This window comes from Haliotis cracherodii, unplaced genomic scaffold (genome assembly GCF_022045235.1).
Source record: "Haliotis cracherodii isolate W230 unplaced genomic scaffold, xgHalCrac1.p SCAF_16, whole genome shotgun sequence".
Taxonomy (NCBI): domain Eukaryota; kingdom Metazoa; phylum Mollusca; class Gastropoda; order Lepetellida; family Haliotidae; genus Haliotis; species Haliotis cracherodii.
The window spans coordinates 3,095,164-3,113,893 of NW_027266271.1; the positions used below are offsets into that span (position 1 = coordinate 3,095,164).

At 36.4% G+C, this 18,730-nt stretch overlaps 1 protein-coding gene across 1 annotated transcript in view; it reads right to left on the bottom strand.

Moving 5' to 3' along the window:
* Nucleotides 1–842: 842 nt before the first annotated feature.
* Nucleotides 843–18,730, bottom strand: part of LOC139463731 (obg-like ATPase 1) — a 327,895-nt gene continuing 310,007 nt past the window's right edge. Inside the window, exon 12 of the mRNA XM_071244980.1 lies at nucleotides 843–4,989. Within this exon, the coding sequence (XP_071101081.1) occupies nucleotides 4,882–4,989 (108 nt within the window). The 3' untranslated portion in view covers nucleotides 843–4,881. The remainder of the gene's footprint in view (nucleotides 4,990–18,730) is intronic.

Sequence of the window (18,730 nt, forward strand, 5' to 3'; positions counted from 1 at the left end):
GGTATCCGCTAAAGACTATTTATCTAAATCATGAGTTAATCAGCCGTGACTCCACCAACTATAAGCGCTGTTTTTTCATCGATATGTTGTTGATTGACATGTTGGCGGCAATATGTGGTTTTACAACTTGTGGCTGTTGTACTTCTTACAGTAGATGACTGGGGTTTTACATTTCCAGTTTTGCCTGTAATTGTTTGCGTTATTTATTCGGTGTTAAGATCTTAATTGAAACCTAATGTTTGTTATCGGTAGCAACCACAATTTTATTATTATAACTTACTACTTGAATAAGTTGCATGTTACTCGGTGACATGTACAGACCTATCCCAAAAACATAGTCTCCTTTACATTCGGCATGCTGTATTACATCTTGGTTTCGCTTGATAGCCGAAGGTAGGTCAACGGGTGATGAAATAGCATCCTCTACGTTTGCAGTAAACTGCTTTTGAGCATCGAAAGCTGTCCCAGCACCAGTGATGTTTGATCGTGTTTGTGACTGAGCTCCAAGGAGAGCCCATATTAAGTTCTGATTGAGTCATTAATTCTTCCAACGCCAGGGCGAGTAAAACCTTCATTTAAAATGATTTTTTTCCAAGCATTTTCAGCATCTTGTGGTTGTTCAACCTCCACCCTTAAAGTTCATACGATCGTCTCTTCACTCCTTACTCAAGAGAGCAAAGCTCGGAAGAAGTCAACCTCTTTTCAGTAAATCATCGCTGACTTCTTTAACAGAGTGTGCATCAGCGTACAGAATGCCTAGACCATGGTTAACTCCATGCAGACGCCAATCTTTATTGGCAGAAATAGCAAATTTCTCACAAATATGTTCATATGCCCGCCAATTGTATCGATCATTTGATGCACTCCATGCTTGATCCTGTGGTAGTGGTGCACTTACTTCTGTAAGGATGCGCCTAAGCTGATAATACACGTGAAAGAAGAAAACTTACTTAGTTTGTCGCGATGGTCACGAATAGATACTCCACAGCCTGTTATGGCACACCATACAGCAAAGTTTAGCTGGTTTTGCCAGAACTGCATTGGATTGGAGAACCAATAATGAACTGTTTCAAACGTTCGTTGCTGCGAAACTGTAATTTCTAAAGATATCACATATATATAATGTAATACCCACGGTGGGCCAATATAAGTGCTGCGAGAGGTAATGATAAGTTATATACGGATAAGGCCCTTCACACTATATCTCATGGGTTTAACAGCATATGCAAACTCAATGATAGAATTTTAAGCCTTTGGGAGCTAGTCTCATGCAAAATGAGACGAATGGGGTGCTGATTTTAGTCAGTCTGATTTCAGAGCACATGCTATAAAACTTGACAGGGGCTTAGCAAATATAGATATATAAATTTATAGGAGGAGAAGTGATACCCATCACAAAAGTGCTTGGATTTAAATTACCCTATTTAGTTCCCTTTAAAGAGTTGTGCATCCATCTTGACCAGATCAGTACAATGGATAATATTCAATTCAAAAGTCATTCAACTCTGCCAAGAGCTATTCCAGTCAAAGATGAAAACTACAATAGTGGTAGAACAGAATCTTTCTCATCATTGCAGTATAAGAAGTTAAGGCGGGGTCTTATTACAGACCTCAAAATTTCTGTAAAACATCAACCATTAAATATAGGATATTTGAGTGCGACACTCCATATTATAAATAATGGTTCTTCAGGTCCTGGAAGACAATGTAATACATTTGTGCTTTCTGATCTTGGAGACACAGAAGGATTCGACAAACCCTGTATCGAGGGCAAGTTATATGCTTTACACTTACAAGATAATGTATACAAGCAGAAAGAAGTTATATTCACAGGACCAGCACCTAATTTAGCAGATTTAAATGATGTTGACGTTAGTAGACTCCATAAAAACACTTCATATAATCTTTTTCGCGACGATAACAATAAATTGACTAAGTTCGAAACAAAAATCGAATGGCTACTGAATGTCGTCATTGCCCCACCATACGTGATGACTGATAAGGCATCATTTAACTAGGATAATGAATAGTGGGATCGTACTCGGGGCTTATATCCCCTCAAAACAAAAGAGTGTGATAGTCGCTCCCCTGATAGGCTATGTTATTTAGTCATCTATCATTAAAAGACGTTAGGGTAAATTTGGTTACTGAATTCAATGACATTAAAAATACTTTGAATGGTATGCCCGATCTTTCTTCACTTCTTATTGAACTCTTGTTGGGGGATGCACCAGAAGATGCCCTCGAGATATTACGGGTCTATCAAATAAATGGCTCAAGAAACATGAACGTCAACATTGTAATTTTATTATTCATACAGGAGGAAGGGCCGTTACACATCTTGGCATCCAAGTTCTTAATAGTGGGAGCCTTTCACCTACTAAGATATTTATGCCATATAATAAATACCTAATAAGACTGATGTATACTCTCAAGGAATTGCCAAAAGACCAATTAAAGACTCTTGTATAATAATATATATTATGGGTTTACATACAGCGCTCGAAGAAGCATCTGAAAAGATGGATACTGTTGATGGATTTCGATTACATCAAATAAGTGACATTAAACACCAAATAGAGAAGGAGCTTAATGCTAGACTTGGATTAAATAAAATGTATCGCAGAGCTTTGAATGCTCTTGATGGAGTTGACACTGCACTTGTAACAGCTAGTATGGGACTTGGTGCAAGCCAGTGTTGGTTTATTATCAACTATAATCGCAGCGCCTATCGTACTCATGGATGTACTTTTCAGTAGAAAAATCACGTTTTTCAAATTTTGCAAAGAAAACCCAAATTGTTTGTCAAAAAAGTCCAAATGTCTCATGGATGATTTTTTTGAAAAGAGGAAAAAACATTTTTTCCAAATTTGTAATCTAAGTCAAAAACAATTTTTTTCTGAAAATGTCAAAAACTTTCATTTGGAAGTGGAGGGGAGAAGGAAGGACCACATGTCATTCTTAAACCATAGCTATCTGTTCTGCCATTTACATAATGGTTTTTTTCTGGCTACAATAAAGTTATAACGTTTCTGTTGGTGCAGTGTATATACTAGGCATGTGAAAATAGATACTGTACTGTGTCTAGGTTCATGGTGTGAGGCATGTTTTTATTACAACAAGAGTTTGCCACTAACTTGGCTATATCCCCCGCAGAATTTATGACATAATTAAATCTAAACAAACCATAACCTTTTTTAACCGAGGTGGAACTTGTCATGGAAATTGTAAAAAAAAAGAAGAGTTTGGAACCTAAGTCCATCTTGCTGCCAATGGAAACGTTAAAAAATAAAAATTTCTAAAATTTCTAAATAGCAAAAGGCACCAGTTCAGTATGTACCTGACAAACCTGCAAAGTTTGATGAAAAAATATTGAACCCTTACAGAACCTTACAGAAATTGTAAAAAAAAGAAGAGTTTGGAACCTAAGTCCATCTTGTTGCCATGGAAACGTAAAAAAAATAACAATTTCGAAAATTACTAAATAGCAAAAGGCACCAGTTCAGCATGTACTTGACAGACCTGCAAAGTTTCATGAAAAAATATTGAACGGTTTTTGAGTTATGCTCTGGAAACGAAACGTGACTGACGGACGTACAAACGGATGGAGCCCGTTTCTATATCCCCTGCCAACTTAGTTGGGCGGGGGATAATTACATTTAAGGCCAAGGCATGTCGGCCAGTTACAATTTGCAACTTTCAAACAAATGTCAGACAATAGCATAGGTGGTCGGTGTCTGTGCAGCAATCTGGCATTAATTTGTTTGTTTGTTTGTTTTTTTGTTTTTTTAAACCGCACTCAGCAACATTCAAGCTATATGACAGTAGTCTGGAAATAATCGTGTCTAGAACACACAATCCAGTGATTGACATCATGAGCATCAATCAACTAAGTCAGTGTGCCTGACCACCCGATCCCGTTAGTCGCCTCTTACGACAAGCATAGTTGCCTTTTACGTCAAGCATGGGTTCCTATTCTACCCCGGATCTTCACATGTACTGGCATTAATAGGCTTTTCACATATAATTGGTACTTCATTTTATTCATCAGTTGGCAGATCATGACAGTATCAGTATTTCAAGAACATTCCTAAGTGCTATATGAATATATGCCAGTATTCAAATGATATAACCACAACATGAATAGAGCTTCAAAAATATTTTCACACTCAGCAATATTCCAGCCATATCATGGCGGCCCCTAAATAATCAAGTCTCAACCAGACAAGTCATTGATATCAACCAAGTTATCGAACCTGACCCGGAATCCCCATCGGGACACAGGTATTAGAAGTGTGTAAAGAAATATTTGAATGATAAACACAAATTTTGTTGAAATCCATTTATATACATTGAGGTCCAGAAACCAATACTGGGCCAGTCTGCGACTGATCATGTGACCAACATAATTATAAAAAAATTCATCTTAACCAGCTTTTATGAGAAAATTTTAAGGAACAACATTTGGCAGATAACTTTCAATATTTGAATCAATCCAAAAACCAAAAATGCTTACAGGATGCATGGTGTCATGGCTGACAATGTAACAATGTGCATGAAGCTCTACCGGTTGAGCAATTTACACTTAACCACTCACTCTAGCAATTAGCATTCTTTTATTTTCTGTTGGTAACTCATATTACATGAGCATAAACATTTACATTCTAGATGCAATTGCACTGTAAAACAGAAGATTTTTAACCAAACAATGTATTAGTGATCATTAGAGGTATGCTCACATGAACAGTTTTTGCATGATGACAATCATGAAAATGTCAAGGTTGTTGATGAAACAGTCCTTCATACAAATCATAAACGCATGGCTACGAAGTAGAATAATTACACTTATTCATAATTGCCACTTAGGAAAGCGTGTGTAGATCACTTCTTTTTCCCTGTCAGTCCTGCTCCAGCATTAAATTTGAAGTAGATAATGTCCCCATCTTCGACAACATAGTCACGTCCTTTCTGCTTGTATTTTCCAGCAGCCTGAAAACATGAAAAATACCAAAGAAATAAATACAGAAGAACCTTCAGCCTCATTGACTCGACATCACTTTTAACATTGTGAATATATTATATGTATTATTATCATGTAAACGAAGTGACTGTAATATCTGTTTCACACTCTCACACTCTCACACTCTATCTATCTGAAGTTGGCAAAGTCTCCCTCATGTTTCCTGATGGCACTGAAATGCTCTCGGTGGCATGTTGATGCCTCGCATCAAAGTCTTCCATAAATCCTTAAATACATGTCATTCTTGAATATATTTCAGGTCTGTAGACTTGTCGTATCGAGGCATTAATTGATTTGTAATTATGTTTTTCAATGTTTTTAATGTCTCCCTTTAATGTCTCTTCATTGCTTTAGTTGAACTGACAATGACTCTAGGAGTTTTTGAAAGATTAAAAAATGGCAGGGTTGTTTCCGAGGGAAAACATGAAACTTTGTGAACACACCAGTGCCTTTAGCTCTTCAGCATTTTAAAATTGGGATATACTGCATTTCGAAGGCAGCAAGTCGGAAGTTTGGATTCAATTAAGCAATTATTGATTTCTAATTATTTGCGTTTCCAAGACAACACATTGGTTGTATATTACAATGACATTAAGTAGATAGACTAGGGGAAAATGTCACATTTTCATGTTTGAGTTTTTGCTCTCAATCAGTTCTCTGTACAAGGTTCAAGAAATCCATTGACCCTACTATTTTGTAAACTATATTAGCAGCAATCTTGGCTGATTTTTTTACCATTTTGAATCATCAAATGTCCTCTTTTTCACAAAGAAAACATATTCAAAAGAATGGCTTAAGTGGTGAAATGAAGACAACACATATTTAGGAATGTCCTGTTGCACAATTAAATGAGAACTGGTTTCAAATATGTCTCTTGTAACTCCCACATAATTTACGTATCATTGTGACGTGTCAACGTGAAATAAATTTCAAGGAATTTGTGTTCCACTTCAGGGTAAGTTCCTAAGATAACTTTACTCGCCATCACTGATTGTTAGTGAAATAAAGACACAATATCACTTACCTTTGTAAACACTTCAGTCAGTTTAATAAGTTAATACATAAATGAGACCGAAAAAGACATTTTACAACTCTAGTTTTACATCATATCTACTACTTATGCTTATTCATTGATAGAACATTTAAGGGGTATAGTACCCAATAATTGGATGCGATGTCATTTCTTGAACTCTTAAACTACAGAACATTTTGTGATACCTGTTTAAAATGACCTCATATTTTGCTGAAAGTGCTGACAAAATAATAATGACTGTTGAGTCATATCAAACAATTATATTTCCCTGATAGCTATGATTCTAGTAAAACTCATGTAAAAAGGTAGACATCTGAACAATTTCTTAATTTATTTTCTTATCAAACAAATCAGATGAATGGATTTCTTGAAGTTTACATTAGAGAGTTTAAAGGGGCACTGATCTAACGCAATTCCCCGGACTGGTTGTTGCCTTTGTTATTGTTTTCCCCCCCGTGAGTACCCGGACGATATGCAATGCAACTGAGCGTGACACAAAACTGGGCTACCGTCTGCAAGGACAGCTAGATAAACTTGGAGGCTGGAGGCAATATTTGTTTTACGCATTTTTGAACACTGATTGGTTAACTGTGATCTATAAAGATTTCGACAAAGGGCGCATGTTAATTAATTTCTTCAGCCTAAACAAACAGACAAAAAGAACGGCGGAGCTCATCGGATGTCGTCATTTGGAAATACCCAAGATGGTTATAGTTTAATAATAATAAAAAGTATCCATGCAGTGAAAGCATTTTCGGATTTCGGATTGCGTCGATAATACGATTACTACTCCCTTGTTGTCATCCACGTTTTCTGGTATAACCCTACACTTGTGTTTTTGTCGTCATTCACTTGATGCTCAGTTAATGAATTTATTACAGGTACAAATAGTGGTAGCACCACTTAGATTACCTGACAAAGGTTCCCATTTGGCATTTATTGTGTCTGGGGTAATTATTCAATCTAAATCCAGGTTTAAAGTGAGGTGAAATGTGTGTTGCGTAATATGCACGTGGCAGCCCAGCAAGAGTTGATTTCCTTTTTTTGTGAATCAACAGATCGTTCCTAGTCATCAAAGGATTAACAGAAAATACACTGACTGATTAATCACTGTTATATCGCACAGTGGATATGTCAAAAGTGAGTGTTTACATGTCTAGGTTTACTAAAACGAAGGGAATACACCAGGGGTCCGGAAACCGTCATATGCGCCGGACATGTCCGATTGGGAATCTCAAATGTCCGGTTTAAAATATTGCTTACCGGACATTTAAATTTTTCTGTCTGGACATTTTAAAAAGTATTGTCCGGACATTCTTAAATTTTGACCGGACATTATCAACAGTTAGGACTGAGCAATTTCTGTCTGCAGTTGTAACACAAAGAAGATTATCTACACTGACAAGCTTTGTTTGTTTTGATTGCTGTAAATACATCGTACTTAGAATGATAGTCCAATCGGTCAATCACTGTAATAGGCAATAAACTGAGTTGACACTGATTAATCGAGGATTTATTACTGAGAACATCTTGTTAATTTGAGTAAAGTGTGTTTACAACTGTACATAAATACCTTGCATCATCGATGTACCTCATTATCCTCACAATGCTACGATACGTAACCTCAGACAAGAAGCGAAAGCGTGACGACAGCCAGTCGACCGATGCAGATCAGTCGAGCGGACCTGCCAAACCCTCAAAGTCTGAATGATCATTTTGTAAGTCGTGGCTAACGACTTTCACTTGGTTGACATACAACGAGGATTTGCAGATTTTATTGTTTTCAGTAGCTAGTCGTATATTGAATCTTGATTGACCGCCATTTTGCTTTCTGTGACGATTGATATCAAATTTTTTTATGGTCAATAATTAAGTACAGATGAAAAAGTATTCAAACAACTATTGCAACGATAGTTTAGGATTTATAATTATATTATCTGTCTTGTTTTTAAATAATCTTTAGTTTAAAAAAAAACTTTTCCCATAAGGTCACGTGATAACCAAATATGGGATAATAGTCTCGATCCAAATGTTACAACGCGTACACTTGAGCAGACTCATGAATATTAATTAGACCGTTCACAACGTTGACAGATCGTTATTATAACAGAAACAAACGTATGTTTTCCATATATATCTCAAATGATATTATTTGTTATTAATTGTCCGGTGAATTAAACAATTTAAATTGAAACAATTCATAATTCATCATATTATGAATACGTAACAACTTGTAATTTGTGTGTAAAAAGTCGTACTAAAACACACTGTTTGAAGGGGGCGTGGCATAAATGTAAACGTCCGATTGGGATTTTAAATTTTCCGGACCCCTGGAATACACTCATATCATGGCGTGAAGTGCCGATGTAAAAACAACATACTTTGTTCAAAGGGTTAACTGATAATACGTTGATTGATTGCTCTTTGTTATCTATCACTTAATGGATTTTTTTGGAACCGTGGACGTTATGAAAATAGTTGTCACGTGGGCTTTCTCAGCTGACCCTTGAGACTTGAAACCTATGTGAAACACCTGAAACAATCTAAGTGATCAGTTGAGAAATGAACACGGTTTATAATATCCTGAAACGATATCTTTTAAAATATTTGATTGTTACAGAGACATGTGACATCGAATAAGTTTCTTTGTACAGCTGCAGACGAGTGGTATATTGTTCCTTTGTGTGGATATTCACGGATACATTCCTCGAACAAGGAAGCTGCCCAAAATTTATATACATAAATTTGGTAGGTTGAAATTATGGTATTTGCATTTTGATTTCCTTCATTTGCCGTAGCATTTAACCGATTCGTTCTTGTTCCTCTACGTCTTGGTTGGGAAATTCTTCAATGCGCGATAGATGTTGTTTTCACAAGTCTTTTCCTTTGTAAGCGTGTATATATTACCGTCAATTTGTAAAATGTGATTCTCTAAGGCAATTTATAAAATGTGTAAATATTTCAGTCATTTTTACTGAAAAATCTGCCCAGAATGACTAAAATTGATTTAGCCGATCAAAAGGGCCTAAAAACATCACAACAGATTATTATGTAGGATTAGAAGCAAACAACATAGAAATGTACTTTTCAACGTAACATTTTCAGTTTCTTGGTGATAACATTAAACATCAAAATGTTTGGAATTCGCTATCATCATAATACAGATGGAAATGTTTTACAGTCACTTTGTAAAATAACTGAATATTTAGGCGTTTAATAAATTTGAAAATGTTACACATTTTGACAGTAAAAAAATATACACACTATAAAAAAAGCAATGCTCGGATGAAATATTAACTTTGTGTTGCAAGTCAAAATAGTGTAAAGGAAAATCGCAAAATTACCAAGCAAGTGACTTATCAAAACTTCGTCACCATTACCGATGCTACCCACAAAGATACCTACATTTCCTTATTATCTCAAAAACTGTATTTCATGTTATTGATAATTTTGACCATACGCCCTTATTACTACCCATAAAAGTGACTAATGCGCTTACCAATGGCGCAGCAGAGGTCGCGAACTAGTCTAGATTTCTGCTATACATCCAGGTACTCACTGGGAAAAAAAAATAACAAAGGCAACAACCAGTCCCGGGGAATTGCTTTAGATCAGTGCCCCTTAAATGAGAACAATAAATCAAACTGGAGCAAACAAGCCAGTATAAGTACAAAAGCCCATCACCACAACTAAATCACAACTTTGCATAAAATAGTACCACAGAACTGTAACAATGGCAAAGGGCACATCCAGATGTAAATTCATACGCATGGGCTAATCCCCAAAATGTGATAAGAGCTGTTTGAGAGATTTTTGTGGAATACATGCCATTGCAATAAGAAAAGGGCATGTTAATTATACGTGTTCTGTATGTCGGATTGGGGTCAAAGGTAGTTACTGTTTATGCAAGGGTCACGGTGCGACAAAAGTTGAAAAAACTGTTCCAGATTATTTATGAAAGGAAGAAGGATTACTGGAATGAGAGAAAGAAATTGGGTAGAATTAATACCAATTAGAGATTAGTTCACATGTAGTTATACATCACAATGGTTTTAGTCAGAGAGTTGAAGGCTTTGGCAAAACATCGTGGTCTACTTGGTTATTCTCGAATGAGAAAAGCTGAATAGTTTACCTTACTCTGTTTGGAATAAAAAACCCAGACTGTTAGAGAACTCAAAGCTCAAGCAAGAAACAGTGGGCTGAGAGGTTATTCTCGAATGAAAAAGCTGAACTGATTGCTTTACTGAATGTTGTTGAACCGGTTGTTGAACCCGTTGTTAATGATAATCAACCCGTTGTGTTAAGATTTGTACCCACGGCTGGCGTTGGTAAATATCTAAGAGGATGGAAGATGGATATTAATTCCAACATGGATGTTAATGATGTTAAACCCATCGTATTGAGCAAAATTAAGGCGGAGTAAACTGATGTTTAAAATGTCATTGAGTAAAAATAATACAGACGATAGCGCTGAATATACCAAACCTTATTTCAGGGGCAACCAAATCTGAGTCTATTAACGCATCATTAGATGCATCAATTCAGAGGATACAGGAAACTTTAGAACGCTGGACTAATAGAGGTTCGGAATGGGGCTTGGATAGAATCGATACTTTATATCTAGATATAGCAATCATATGCCTTTGAAAGGCGGATCTTATATAGATTTACCCTCATATCAAAGAAGAAAAAAGCCATAATTAATGTAAAAAATAAAGGCAATGACTGTTTCAGAATGATGATAATAGCTGCATTGTTCCCTGCAGACAAACATCCGGATAGGCCTTCGAGCTATCCCAAAGACGTTGACCCTGACCTTGATGTTATAGATGATTCTACACCTATCTCACCAAATGATAAGGCAGAAATGCAAAATAATTTAGCTTTAAATGTTTTCGGACATTCTTCAAAAGGAATTGTTGTACACAGGATAAGCAAAGCCCAGAATCAATTCATTTCTGATCGAAAGAGATGGGAAATATCATTATACCAACTTGATAATGAGTTTAAACAGGCTATCATACGATCAAACAACCCATAAGGAAAAGAAATATTCTGCAAAAGATGTCTGCATGGGTAGAGCAGACAAGATCTTTTAGAAGCACATAAAGAAGATGGCAGAGGTGTTGGGCAGACTGCTATCAGGATCGATATGCCTTAAGAGGGTAAAAATATATTAAAATTTGGGCATTATTGTAATCAACTGCCAGTACCGTAGATAATTCACACTGACTTGGAAGCACTTATCAAACCTATCGAAAATACCGAAAACAAATGCACCCATAATTTTCAGAGGTCCCAATGCAGCGGAAATGTTCCTAGTATATCTACAATATGAAGAGAGAATAATCAGGGAAAAATTTATCGGGTAAGAAACCCATGTGTATGACGAAGGATGATTGGATGGCATATAAGAAGTCAACGAGTTGTCATGTTTGTAATAAACCCCTGAATGGGGATTCTGTTAGAGATCATTGTCACGTCACGGGTAATTACAAGCAAGTCGCACATAACGAGTGTAACCTGAAATTAAAAATGAATTCTCAAACAATACCCATAAAATGTGTTGCATAACCTTAGAGGATATGATTCTCATCTGCAAGCTATCTCAAAGACTGATGACGGTTGAATGTGCATTCCTAATAATATGGAAAGATACATATCATTCTCGTTGACTAAAACTAAACATTATACGGACAAGGATGGGAAAGTGAGAACAAAACAAAGTAATGGACTTAGATTCATAGACTCCGTACAGTTTCTGTTATCTTCCCTGGACAATTAAGCTAATGCGAACAATTCCGATGACTTTGCTATAACAAATCAATACACTGTTTGGTTAACACGGCATTTGTTGCTGAGAAAAGGTGTATATCCTTACGAATATATGGATGATTGGTCTAGATTTGACAAACTAAATTACCACCCCTTGAATCATTCTATAGTAACTTAACAGAATCTGAAATAACCAATGCTTATTATGTTCATGCTCTGACGGTGTGGGATAAATAAGGTTGTAAGAATTTAGGCGATTATCACAATCTGTACTTAAAAACCTATGGACTGTTACTCGCCGATATATTTGAGATATTTAGAAAGACATGTTTAAAACAATATGGCTTGGATCGGGCATGGTACTATTCCAGTCCCGGACTTTCGTGGGATGCATTGTTGAAGATGGCTGGTGTAGAATTAAGATTACTCAACGATTATGATATGCACTTGTTTGTTGAGAAAGGATATCGATGACGGCGAAAAGGTATTCTAAAGCCATTAATAAATTAGTGGAAGGATATGATTCGAGTAACCTACCACACATATTATATCTATTGTATCTACATATTATTTATTACTTGCCCGTGAAGAGATCACCCGTTTAATAAACATACAGCTTTATTACACATTGTGTAATACCAAAATGCTTATGTACTCTCGGAACACGTTTCACGTACAAATATTGAAAGCTCTCAACATCCCTTGGTGTATTCGACAACATTGTGTGTGGAGATGATAGATCACTGGGAGGAGCAACAACCTTGTTGCTAGGCTGACGTCACATGGCATTGTTTCGCCGATGGATCTTGCAACAAAATTCAACAAATTACGTCAACTGGTATTGTGACGTGATTGTAAACTTTGAGGAGCAAGGCCCCGTTCCACAAGGCGATCGTACTCTAGCGCAACGACAGTCGTTAGTCTAAGTTAAATTATGTGAGTTGTAATAGCCTTAGCACTACGATAATTTTGTGGGACGAACGCCTGAATTCTAAAGGTGGACCATTGTATGATATTAAATTCATACGTTTCAACTTTTGACGTGTTTGAAGTATTATTCTGTTAAACTCAATTTGCCATGGATCGTGTAGGTGTCAGCCTATTTACACTCAACAGTATAATTCTAAAAACATTATAAATGACAAGTAATAAATAAAATACGAAACTCGTTTTATGAAACTCGTGAATAGTTGTGGTATCTGACTCGCTTTCGCTCGTCAGATACCAGAACTATTCACTCGTTTCATAAAATTGGTATTACACGGGTGCTCGTTTAGTATTCTATATATCTACAATTTGTACAGATTGGCGATAAGTCAACCTTTACCCACAGGTGGTTTTGAGTGGGTAAAAAATATCGATCTGAATGATATTCCCACAGATTCTGATAAATGTTACATACTAGAAGTTGACTTAGAATATCCAAAAGAATTACACAAAGACCATAATAGTTATGTGTTAGCTTCTGAAAAATTAATGATTAATAGAGATTGGATGTCAGAATATCTCCTTGATGGGTAATACCAGGTTAGCTAACAAAGAAAAACACGAACCAAATTTGATGGATAAGACAAAACATTTAGTCCACTATAGAAATCTCCAGTTATATCTATCACTGGCATGAAACTAAAGAAAATTAAGTTTGGTCAAAGACCTTGGATGGAGCCCTATATAAGACTGAACACAGATTTAAGAAAGATAGCTACCAGCGTTTTTGAAAAGAACCTATATAAGCTCATGAATAACTCAGTATTTGGTAAAACTATGGAGAATCTAAGGAAGCGTGTTGATGTTACATTGGTCAGATCAAATGGGGAAGAAAGGCTTCGGAAACTTATAGCTAGTCCGGCTTTAAACAGAAGTAAGATATTTGATAACGACTTAGCTGCATTACATATGCGGAAGAGTAATATAAAATTCAACAGACTAGTGTACGTTGGTATGAATATTCTTGACTTGTCAAAACACTTAATGTATGACTTTTTTTTACAATGAACTTAAGAAGCAATATGGTGATAGATGTGAGGTGTTATATACCGACACTGATTCATTGTTGATGGAAATACAAATCGAGGATGTGTATAAAGATATGGCAGAAAAAATAGATATGTACGATACGAGCAATTACCCCAAAGATAATCTATTGCACAGTGCTGTAAATAAAAAGGTATTAGGTAAGATGAAGGATGAATGTGCTGGAACTCCTATTTCGGAGTAAGTTGGATTAAGACCTTAGATTTATTGATTCTATAAAGAAATCTGATAATGAGGAGATAAGAAAAGCGAGAGGTGTTAAGAAGTATGTTGTAAAAAAGCATATCAAATTGTAAAAAAGTATATCAAACACCAACAGTATAAAGAATCATTATTCAGTGGTAGATCATTCAAACACGAGATGAACACTTTAAGAAGTGACAATCACAGGATATATGGATTATGAATGAACAAGACATCATTATCCCCATTAGATACAAAGAGATGGATTGATAAGGATGGTGTAACTACCTATGCTTATGGAGGCGATCGTTTGATCACATCGTGGTTTTTGCATAAAAAATTACCCCTGTAGTAGTAGTATTTGGGTATAAATCCGGCCTAGGTGGCAGTGGTGCAGAACCCCTATTGTCTATACTACTCAAAACAATGCTAATTAAACAATAACTATCATACGAATATGAAATAGTTGTTTTTTTAACTGTACATAATATTTGTTTTGTGATTTTGTTTATAGTCACCAAGGCCTTAAATTGGTGGCAATTAAGTTGGTGATGTGACCATATATTTCTCAGAGAATGTTATACCTTGGAAAAAAGGAATGCGGCACATATTTACAGTTTTGTAGTTCTGTTCTGTTGGAGAAATGTACATGAAAACAACCTACCTCTTTTTTTATTGGTTCTTACAATGGCATAATACATATAGTTAGTCTGGCAGGACTTCCTGGGTTTGTTGTAATATGCAAAGTGATGCTCCTGTCCCTAAATTTTTGTTTGTTTGTTTATTTGTGTTTAATGCTACATTTGGCAATATTCGAGCTATATGACAGCGGTCTGTAAATAAACGAGTCTGGACCAGACAATCCAGAGACTGACATCACGAGCATTGATCTACGCAATTGGCATACAATGACATGCATCAACCAAGTTAGCGAACCTGACCACAAGATCCCTAAGGGTACATATACCACTGTTGAACAGTTGTGAAAAGGTTTCGTTTATCTGACAATCTGACAATGCGTTTGTCATTCCTTGAATACCTTTGGGTTAAGCAGCTTTTAAGTGCTTGATATTGACAGTTTTATATAAAAATGAAAAGAAACAAGAGTTTGCCACTAATGTGGCTATATCCCCCGCCCCTGTTGCAGAATTTATGACATAATTAAATCTAAACAAACCCTAACCTTTTTTAACTGAGCTGGAACTTGTCATGGAAATTGTAAAACCAAAAAGAATTTGGAACCTAAGTCCATCTTGTTGGGCGGGGGATAATAAAATCCAACTTAAAATCTGAATAAACCTAGCCCTAAACAGGACAGCGTAAAATCATTTGCACTCAAGTTATGGGTCGCTTGACCAGTGCAAAATCATAAGGATGTTACTTTGAAATGTCGATGATCAAAACCTGGGCCAAGCCATGTGACAAACCAGATAGAATGAAAACTATAAAAGCCCTAATTTCTGAGGTGTCCATACATTTTCATTTGTTCCTGCTTGTCAGACAAGAGATAAGCCGAATACCAGTTTTATTTACCAATTAAAAAAAGGAATAATACAGACAAGAAATATTTCTTCATCCCATTGTTCAATGAAATGGAGTCACCATGTAGATCTACCTAGTTTCATCCATTCCGAGGATGAGGGGTTATCAGAAAAAATATTCATTAACAACTTCAGTATTCAGAATTGTCTTTCCTGCAACAGTAGACCAATAACAATATTATGTTATTATTAGGAGCACCTTTAGAACACAATATCTCAACTTCTCAATAGGACGATCTTTGCCGTAGGTCACGTCTACAAGCAGCCAGGGTTTTTCTAAGGTCACGTGTCTCAAAGACAAGCAACCAGTTTTGGTGAAGCAAACTCGCAACCTTCAAATTCTTAACCTTACAGCTAAACTGACTGAGCTACCTCCGCGCTGAAACTAAGTGCAAATTTACCTAGTCATGCCTAAAATTTTGCGGAATGAAAAGAGTCTAATAGGTGAAGGAGACTTTTAAAGGTCATGGGTTGACATGGTGTCTCATGACTTAAATCTACGGACGCTTATGAGTGATCCCTATCCCATTTGGCACACTCATCACCATTCCATAATCTACAAGATACCGAGTAGTGATCATGAGGAATAAGCCAACATGGTGCAAAATGAAGACGGTTCAAGGCATGATGACGGATGATTTTTGTTACAGAAAAGTGTGGTAGGGAACATAGTAAAGATAATGTGGATAATATACACAAAGAAAAAAGTTAAGCACACCCTTATATATTTCATTATTGTTTAGTCCCAATATTTGTAACAGTCACGAAAGATATGATTACGGGAAGAATTATGTTTTCTCGAGATGATGTAACGAGTCAAGCTCACGTGCCATGCATGGTATTCCCGTGCAGCATGCTACCCTCGAGTATCTCTAAAAGGAGTATATCCAAACGTTAAAATTGCTTTCTTAACCTCGGTTGTAAACAGTTATTCCATGACATTGTGTGACCATGGCACGAAGGCTATTATCAAATGCCACAAGATGGCAAATAATCAGCATACATAACTCAGGAATGTCTTGTAATGCCATTGGTCGGAATTTGGGGTATAATCACACTGTGGTAAGCTGTTTAGTCAAGAAACATGCTGAGACCGCTGATGAACAGGACAGTCCCAGATCCAGAAGACCTCCTGTGATGACACATCTCGAAGACAGGGACTCGTCTGAAACAACTGTGGTTGCCCAATCGTCGTTTCAGCACCAGAACCGTCAAGAACCGGCTGAAAGCAGCAGGACAGAGAGCTAGACGAGTCATAAAGCGTCCCTTGTTGAGAGATCATCACAAAGCTGCTAGTTTAGCATGGTTTATTGCACCAGAGAACTTGGAGACGAATCCATTGGTCAGACGAAAGTTCTTTTCTGCTCCAATTCACTAATGGAAGAATGAGAGTTAGGAGGTACCGGAACAAGGCCTAGACCCCCAGGAACATTAAACCGATTGTTGCATACGTTGGGGGCTCGGTAATGCTTTGGGGGTGTATCTCTCATGATTACAGGTTGGATTTGGTCACCATAAGGGGCAACTTAATAGGGGCTCAGTACATCCGGGACGTTTTGAGGCCAGTCGTCGTTTTTCTTTGTGTATAGTAAGGAATAAGAGAGGAATAAGCATGGGTAGTGATGCCACATGAGTGGGTCCTCTTTTGAGTCATTACTGAATAAACATTGCGGGTGAAAGTTCCTGGACAGTTTCTAGTAGCCAAAATATTCTATATTAAACCATTTCATTCTGCTTTTTCAATGTTTTGTGTGAAGAATATAAGGAGCCTCTGTCAAAGCTATAATAGCTACTAAACGGGTTTCTAAACAGAATAATAATAAAGCTGGGGTTGATTGATTGCAAAGGAGATCTAAGGGCTAAGGATAGAGTTTGGGGTAACCTACCCTAACACCGGCGATAATGGATGAGTTCAATGCCAATATAGTGAGTGAGTGAGTTGGGTTTAACACCACTTTTAACAGTATTCCAGTTGTATCGTGGCGTGTAAGCTTAATGCAGGAGGAAAGCTCGAAGTGTTGCAGGTCTCAGACATTTACTACCTCGGTGAAACCCATGAGCACAGGTAGGGTGCTCACAAACCTAGAAACATAATTGAGGTGAACCATGATTTGAACCCTCAATCATAGGTTTCTAGGTTCTACTACACCAAATCAGAACCAGTTGGGACAGTGCAGTTTTCGTAGAGAGCCCTCATTGCAGATCGAGAGATATCTGCAGGCTTACTTCATAATACTGCAAGTATTCTTGTGTTTGTTTCACTCAAATGAGAAACAAGTGAAACAAGTGAAATGCTGAGAAGAAAGTGCAGTATATCTACAATTTTGAGTGAAACGATTTCCATTTCAATTTAAATCTAAATTTGGGTATGGGTTGAAGTCGCTAGAGAAATAAGCTTTCAATATTTTTATTTTTATTCAATGTTGGGGATCAATGAAATGTACATCATTGAAAAGACAATGTAAAATGCTTTCATATGATATATTACATGACCATGATGAAGAACTATATTAGATCTTGATTTTGAAAACAAGTAAAAATGGTGGCCATCTTGAAATTCAGAATAGATGTTCACAGAAAAACTTGAATTTTTCATTTTAAGTTTACTATTGTTGTGTTTTTAAGCATTGTTGCAATTATCCCACTCGTTCACTAAATCAACATAATCTACCACCATATCTCAATAAGCAATTTTTGTCAAAATTGGTTTTTGGGGGTGGGTAACATTGTATACAATATCTCAGCCCCTATGTAATATATTTTCATTTTGTTTTCTGTATAGGATAGTACAATGGTTCAGGATTATATTGATACCCAGTTATAGTGGTTTTATTGTCACAATTCAATATGGAATTAGTGTTTTACCTACTCACTAGATTTGAAAATGAAGTAAAAAAACATTATTTTTATCAATGTTTCCACTGAGAATTAGAATAGCAGTTATATGAAACAAAAATGCTTGCCAAATTCAGATAACCGAACACATTACCTGTAATCAAAGACATAATTTGGATAGTTTAATGACTTAATAAAAATGTTACAGCCAATTTTGTCAAATTATGCATTTTCCCTTCAATTTATGCAATTTCGACCCCCTGAAAATTCACGCACATACTTGCAAGCTTACTTCCCAATGAAAATTTT